Source organism: Carassius carassius, chromosome 25, assembly GCF_963082965.1.
Source record: "Carassius carassius chromosome 25, fCarCar2.1, whole genome shotgun sequence".
NCBI classification, from domain to species: Eukaryota; Metazoa; Chordata; class Actinopteri; order Cypriniformes; family Cyprinidae; genus Carassius; species Carassius carassius.
Genome location: NC_081779.1, coordinates 25,597,643 through 25,605,695, shown reverse-complemented (window position 1 = coordinate 25,605,695; position 8,053 = coordinate 25,597,643). Strand labels below are relative to the sequence as shown.

The 8,053-nt window shown below is 33.8% G+C and overlaps 1 protein-coding gene across 6 annotated transcripts; it reads left to right on the top strand.

Moving 5' to 3' along the window:
* Positions 1–737: 737 nt before the first annotated feature.
* Positions 738–6,494, top strand: fam210aa (family with sequence similarity 210 member Aa). Of its 6 annotated transcripts, none has more exons than XM_059509985.1 (5): positions 738–847; positions 1,153–1,177; positions 1,906–2,261; positions 4,837–4,948; positions 5,346–6,494. In XM_059509985.1, exons 3-5 carry the CDS (start codon positions 1,933–1,935, stop codon positions 5,610–5,612), a joined length of 708 nt encoding a protein of 235 aa, XP_059365968.1. In that variant the 5' UTR covers positions 738–847; positions 1,153–1,177; positions 1,906–1,932; the 3' UTR covers positions 5,613–6,494. The 6 variants fall into 6 exon arrangements, with proteins under 6 accessions (XP_059365968.1, XP_059365966.1, XP_059365965.1 ...); XM_059509983.1 differs by having other exon boundaries at positions 1,864–2,261; XM_059509982.1 differs by having other exon boundaries at positions 749–1,055.
* Positions 6,495–8,053: the final 1,559 nt, after the last annotated feature.

The following is an 8,053-nucleotide window of genomic DNA, read 5'->3' as shown; positions in this document are numbered from 1 at the left end:
GCACACAGGGGAGTGAAGGGTAACGAGAAGGCAGACATGCTGGCAAAGGAAGCAGTTACATCAGAACTGGTTGAACTCGATATTAAATTAAGTAGAAGTAGTTCTTTAATCAGAAATTAAAAGTATTATTAAGAATAAAATTAACAGAAAGTGGCAGGAGAGATGGGATAAGGAGGGAAAAGGCAGACATTTGTATAATATACACAAAGAGGTTACAGCTAGAAAAATCAGTGGATTGGAAAGACAGGAGGCAACATGGTTTTCCAGAATGAGGATGGGACAAGTTTAAATAGTGGATTGCACATAATAGGGAAACATCAGACTGGACTATGCATAAATTGTGGAGTAGTAGAAAATGTAAAACATATACTTATAGATTGTACACAATACACCAGAGAAAGGGAGAATATGAAGAGAGCACTAGACAGAGAGTTAACCATGGGAAATTTATTGAGTGTAAACAGCACACAGTCCACAGTTAGGGCGGTTATTAATTATCTTAAAGAAAGCCAACTAGCAAGAAGAATTTAGTTATTTATCTATTTAATTTATATTATTAATTCAAGGTTGAGGAGATATAAGAGTGGAAGCTGGGGGAGCTGAACACGCAGCGCCAGCTGAAGCTTTTTTTTTTTTTTTTTTTTTGACATCCCTATGCGATCACACCTCAGCCCAGTAGATGGCGGTAATGTACATTGATTGTAAACTGCCAATAAAAAAATACAGAAGAAGAAGAAGACTGTACTTCTTTTCCCACAACGCACTGCGCGCGGTCAACATGTGTGATGTCGCTCTGCTCGGGGTCTCTGAATGACAGAAAGGACATGAATAAATGCGTGTGTGTTTGGTAGAGAAATCTCATCACTCCTGTGTGTAGCTGTGCACATTTCTCGTGGTGCTTTGTGTGTTTAGACACAGGACGGGTGCTACTTTGATTAGTTTAGCAGCTCGGTCAGTAGACATCACTTAGCAAAGCTAGCGGACTCACGTTTGGTGACTACCCTAACACTTCACAAGTTCATACTAAACGTTTTTAAAGACGATTGTTTTAGGAGGTCGGTCTGTGATTTCTCATCTATAAAGTTTCTTTGTAAATGTGACTGAGCATGTGCTAATGATTTATTTGATTTTATTTTTCTGGACTGTTTTAAGCTGCTGAACCGATGGGATATTGAAGGTAGGAGAAATAATTCACGTCAACTGATACGATACACAGGATTTATTATAAATCTAAAGGTTAAAAATAAGTGAAATCACAACCTTTAAATAAAATCAGGCTTTTAACACATTGTAACGGGCAGGAGAAAATATCTCAAGTGCACGTGAAAACTGTTTAATAAATATTAATATAAATTATAAATGTGCTTCTAATATCAGTATAAAACCAAATAATGTACCGTTACCGCTATTTTGATTCTTCTTCTTTTTTTTATTAACAACAAATTATCAAATCCTGTAACCGTTTGAATTGAAAATCTACACAATTCACAACTGGAAGTCTTCAATATCAACAGAACTATTGAACATGAACTATTACTGTTGAAAATTTTGAGCTTCAATAGAATTTTTTTTGCTAAAAAAATAGTGCAATTTATTTCATATAATGTTGTTTCTCTTTTTTTTTAAATACTTAATATAAATAATGTATATTATAGTGTTTTTTGTTGTTTTTTTTTACTATTTTTTTAACGTTTTTGGGTTTAAATGTAATAATAATAATGAAAAACGATAAATTAAATAGTATCAGTGTGGTCTCAGACTGTTGTTTATTGTGTATCTAAAACTACTGACCATCTGCTTATATCTCAGAGGGTTTTGTTGATTGTCATTTATGATCTTGTCGTCTTCACTTTGTTCTCACAGTCAGGTCCCTGTCCAACTGTGCTCTTGTTTCTCTGCTGGCAGACGGTTGGGAGCAGAAGCTTGTTTGGGATGCAGTGTTTAGTGTGTGTGAGAGTCTTCCGGCAGCCTGCTGTCCTGCTGCAGATCAGTCCTCCGTCCTGCAGCCGTCCCGCACAGATGCTGGCTCCCCACAGCTGCTGGAAACGCCTGAGCTCCAGCCCGCGCTGGCTGTGCTCTCAGAGAGATCATCCGGGAAACCCTGCCCCGGCGCAGGAGGATCCGGACCCTCTGCAGGACAAGTCCATCGGCCTCATTCAGAGATTCAAGAAAACCTTCAAGCAGTACGGCAAAGTCGTGATCCCTGTGCACCTGCTGACCTCTACAGTGTGGTTCGGCACATTTTACTACGCTGCAATGAAGTAAGTAGATGATGGATCACAACTGTATCCATTTAGATCAAAATAATACTTGATATTCGACGACCACTGAGTGAATCACAAATACAATATTGTGATGAATACTATGGGTTAAGTAAGTAAGTGATAAAGTCCATCCAGCTGGTTGTTATTGAAGAATAACCCCTAACAGGGTGATACAAGACCCTGACCCGAAGCGGCTACTTGCCACATATGTAAATAATAAGACACAAAATATGAATTTGAGTTTAAATATTTGAACGCAAAGCTTCCGTGAAAGCAGGAGTTGCGAGTAAGCGGCAAGTTCAAACTAGATGGAGATTTAAGAGATACAGTGCAGTCCCACAACATTTCACCACATAAAATAACCAAGGCGATTGATTTAAGAAAATGAAAATGTTTTAAAACTTTATCAGTTAGTTCGTTCTATCTTATAATCCATTACAGCGTATAAAACGTTTGTATGAGACAAGAGTGCGAGTCCACGATACCAGGATGACTTAATTAAATAATTGTACGCATAATATTGAATTGAGTTTTAATATTTTATTAACTAACCAAACGCAATGCTTTCCCATCAGAATGAAGTATTCCACAGAGATGTGTGATAACAGCTGATATTAATTAGGGCAGGGAAAATAAATAGATGCATCGCGACTCGAGAAATGATTCCGCATCGATTCTGAAATTTACGAATGCATCGCGCGATTCTTTCTCGAGCCAGTTTTGAGCGTAGTTTGAACAGCAGATGGCGCTGCATGCTTTAGAAACAGCTGTACTCTGCTCGTTTCCATATCCTTGAACACACTTGGACCTAAAATAATTGTTTATAAAAATTTGAAAAGATGGAATCGAATTACAGAGGTGTTCACAGTGGGCTGTGTTTATATTAATCTCGCATCATAAAAGCATTCTGAGCCGAGGTGATATTACAGACTCCGGCGAATAAACAAGCGCTTTTCTTCATGAGCATTTGAGTGTGCGGATAAAAACTGGAGTAGAGCGCCATCTGCTGTTAAAATCTTTGCTCCGAATCGACTCCAGAGAGAATCACAATGCATTCGGAAGATCGATTCTGCATCGATTTATCGTGCCACAATTTTATGATTATCAATATGGCTATAAAATAAAGATCATTATTATTATTATATTTTTAGTTCTAAATAAAAATCATTACAAATACTTAATAAAAACAATATTATTATAGTACACCATACAAACTATGTTTGTAATACTTTAGCTGTAAATTAACATGTATTTCAAATGTTTAAGAAAATAATACAATATTGTTACTATGACATATTTTGATATTTGATCAAAATAAAAAGTACACTAAAATTGATCTAATTTAAATCAACACTTATTTTGAACTCTCTCAGTATTTATCTGCTTCTTAATATCAGCCTGTCTGATACAGTATATCGGCCTGTTATTGATGATATTTAAGAGTGGTTAATTAAAGAAAAAGAAATAAAAACTGAATAAATAAAATGCCAATGTCCTATGAGAAGCGCAACATAAAATTGTAGATTCTGACAAAACAAACCAGTGAATAATTTTGCAGGAGAGGGTGTGTTGATCTGTGAAGCTGGTGTGTGTTTGGGGGGGGGGGGGGTGTTAGGTAGGTACTAGGTCATTTTCTTTTTGCTCAGTCATTGTATGTGTATGGCACGCAGTGGATTGAGGTAAATGACACACTGGAATGTTTACTCTGCATTACATCTGGCTCAATGTGGGTCACCACTGTCTAGACGCTTGAGAAATGTGGGAGGTGTTAATGGATGCTTGAGACTCGGCATGAGCTCATTCTGCAGAGAAGACAAGACCTGAGTTATCCGTTTGTCTCCTCAGCCTTTAGCTCATATTAATGATGCCCATTTGGTCTAAATTGAATATTTGATTCTCAGATAAGTTTTCAGTATCTTTCGAAAACAAGAAGTGTTAATATATACACACACACACACATTATATTTTATTTATACTTTGCAAGTGTTTTTGGTCACTTTAAATACTTTGTTCAACCAGTGTGGGGGTTAATAATCATTAACTAAAACTATTAAAACATTTTTGACAATTGAATTGAAGATTAAATCAAATAGAAATATTGGATGAAAAACCTTTCAGTTAGTTGCAACATTATTCATTTTTGTTGAAAGTGTCATAGAACCTTAAAATTGCTAATTGGAAAAATTAAAATGGAAATAAAAATAAATAGAAATATTTAGAAAAGTAATAAAAAATGACAAAAACAATTAATAAAAAAAAAGTTAAAATGTAAACGAGTATAAAAATAAAAGCTAAAAAAAATTATAAAATGATTAATGACTATAATAGTATGTAAATAATACTTAAAATACACTGCTCCGTACCTAATTGCAGGAATTGCTACAAAATTACTACTAATTGTTATTATTGCTATTTGTACATACAATAAGTCAGTGGCCACCAAAAGTGGTTGGTTGCCCACATGTGAATATATGACAATATAATGCTCATGTATGAATAACTGTGCCTTAAGAAAATGAAGGCTTTTATGAGAAATGTATTTCTATGCTTCCTGTCTTGTTTTGGTGTGTAGAGGAGTGAATTTGGTACCATTTCTGGAGTATGTTGGGTTTCCTGACAAGGTGGTGAAACTCCTGGAGAATTCCCAGAGTGGCTACGCACTGACCGCTTACGCCATGTACAAGGTGGGCGCACTAGAATTAATTCTATAAAATAATTGATGTGTTGATTTTCTGATTTACAAATTAGAATAAAATGGTAAAAATAAACTTCTATAGAACTTAAAGACTGGTTTGTATCATGACAATCAAAGCAAAATCAAGGAGATTTACTGTAGGTTCAGTTCTCCAAAATAATTGGCAAGAAATTGAATAAACAGAGATTTGAGTTCATCTCAAATGATTTCATTAGAATGTCATTGACATTTTGAAGTGTGAAGAACATTTTCCACTTGAAAGAATCTTTTGTGCAATGGGAATGTCCTGTGAATGTTAAAAGTTCTTCATGGACCCATGGATTTTATTAAAGAAGCTTTATTTGTAAGAGTGTGACGCTGGTTTGATGTTCTCTGCTCTCGTGAAGATCGCCACACCTGCGCGCTACACGGTGACTCTCGGAGGAACGTCTCTGTCCGTGAAGTACCTGAGGAAGCACGGGTACATGTCCACCCCTCCACCCGTGAAGGAATACCTGCAGGAGAAGATGGAGGAGACCAAAGAGAGGATCTCTGGCAAGATGGAGGAGACCAAGGATCGTATATCCGAGAGGATGGAGGAAACGAAAGACAAGTTCACAGAAAAACTTCAAGAAACCAAAGACAAAGTGTCTTTCCGAAAGAAAAAGGAATAGGTTTATAGACTTACTCCCCACATAGTTTCATGAAGATTCACGTTATTTAAAAGTTATAATAATACATTTAAAGAAACATGTTTTATGCATATATGAAGTAGTGTAATGTAGCCGTTAAGCTCTACACTCACTGTTAACAAAATATGCTAAACTATCACGACAAAATTATGGTTCATAAATTGACCATAGTTTCTAGATATAAAATATCACAGTCTGCTGAAAGCCGTTGGACTCTACTTGGAGTGTTTTTAACGGATAAGAGTGTGTTTTCTAAAGAGAACGGCAGGTGTAATGTGTCCAGAATCGTATTATGTAATAATTAATTTGAGTTGACCACATAACACTGGCTCTTATTTAAATGAAGGATTCTAAACGGCACAGACTTGACATACGTGACTGAGAATAAAATGGGTGTCATAAAATGTCTTGAATTTATTGTATCTTGGTATTACGCAAAAGCTGAAATTGTACGTTAAGATGTAGTCCAGCATATGTCATTGTTTAAAATAATTGAAAAAAGGAATACAGAAAAATTCACAAATATTGCTGACATTCATTCTGCAAATCAGCAACAGCCTTTATGTCTTGTTTCCGTTTCAGTACACTCCTGCCATATTCATTTGTGTCATTTATGCGAGCTCATGTTCCGCTGTCGATGTCTGTGGAGTGTCACATTTCTCAAGTTCTTTTTTTCCTTAATTTTGCATAGTGACTAATGAAGTTTAATAATAATGGAACTGATTATCCGGCTGCTGATGCACTTGGGCTTTTGGGGTCTGATGGGATTGTGAGGCCTTTTATTGTCTGTTGACGGATCTTCCACTTGGCTGCCTGTCACCAATAACAATAAAACAAAATTGTTTCACAAAGCATGAAGTACAATTGAAATGTTTGAAGGTTTATATATATATATATATGCATATATATATATGCATATATATATATATATATATATATGCATATATGCATATATATATATATATATATATGCATATATGCATATATATATATATATATATATATATATGCATATATATTTATATATATATATATATATATATATATGCATATATATTTATATATATATATATATATATATATATATGCATATATATTTATATATATATATATATATATGCATATGCATATATATATATATATATATATGCATATGCATATATATATATATATATATGCATATGCATATATATATATATATATGCATATGCATATGCATATGCATATATATATATATATATATATATATATATGCATATATATATATATATATATATATATATATATGCATATATATATATATATATATGCATATATATATATATATATATGCATATATATATATATATATATATATGCATATATATATATATATATATGCATATATATATATATGCATATGCATATATATATATATATATATATATATATATGCATATGCATATATATATATATGCATATGCATATATATGCATATATATATATATGCATATATATATGCATTATATATATATGCATTATATATATATATATATGCATTATATATATATATATATATATATATATATATATGCATATATATATATATATGCATATATATGAGATCAACATTGGATATGTTTCTTAAACGCAAGTTTTTGTAGTGTTTTGCCTTTGTCTTGGCTTCATACTGACACTTCTCAGTGTGGATGATCGAAGTTTAATAAAATAACTTTTTTTTTTTTTTGGGAAATGGGCTCATTCTCCAACTCCCCCAGAGTTAATAAATTGAGTTTTACCGTGTTCGAATCCATTCAGCCGGTCTCCGGGTCTGGGGATAGCACTTTTAGCATAGCTTAGCATACATCATTGAATCCTATTAGACCAGTAGCATTGCGTTCAAAAATAACCAGAGTTTCGATATTTTTCCTATTTAAAACTTGACTCCTCTGTAGTTTCTTGATTATTACGCTGGAATTGAAGTATAGTTCCTAATGATAAGGCCTAGAAAATAGCAACTTTTCATTTTCCGCTGGTCTTAGTACACGGTATAACTACAGAAGAGTCAGAAAAATATCGAAACTCTTGCTACTGGTCAATGATGTATGCTAAGCTATTCTAAAAGTGCTATCCCCAGACCCCGAGAGCAGCTGAATGGATTCAAAAACGGTAAAACTCTTTATTAACCCTGGGGGAGTTGGAGAATTAGCCTATTTCAAAACTACTGCCATTTCATACCAGAGCTGTTTGATAATACTCAGATGATTTTAAGATTCAGTTCGACTTAGCACAACATAATGATAATCACAAAGCAAAAAAGAGACTCATTCTCTGGTTGTTTTCCTCAACTTTAATTGCTCTCTCTAGCCATTTGATGACAGCGAAAGAACAAGCGTGGAATCGTTTCATGAGGGACTACAACGGTGTCTTTTTTTTTTCCTTGA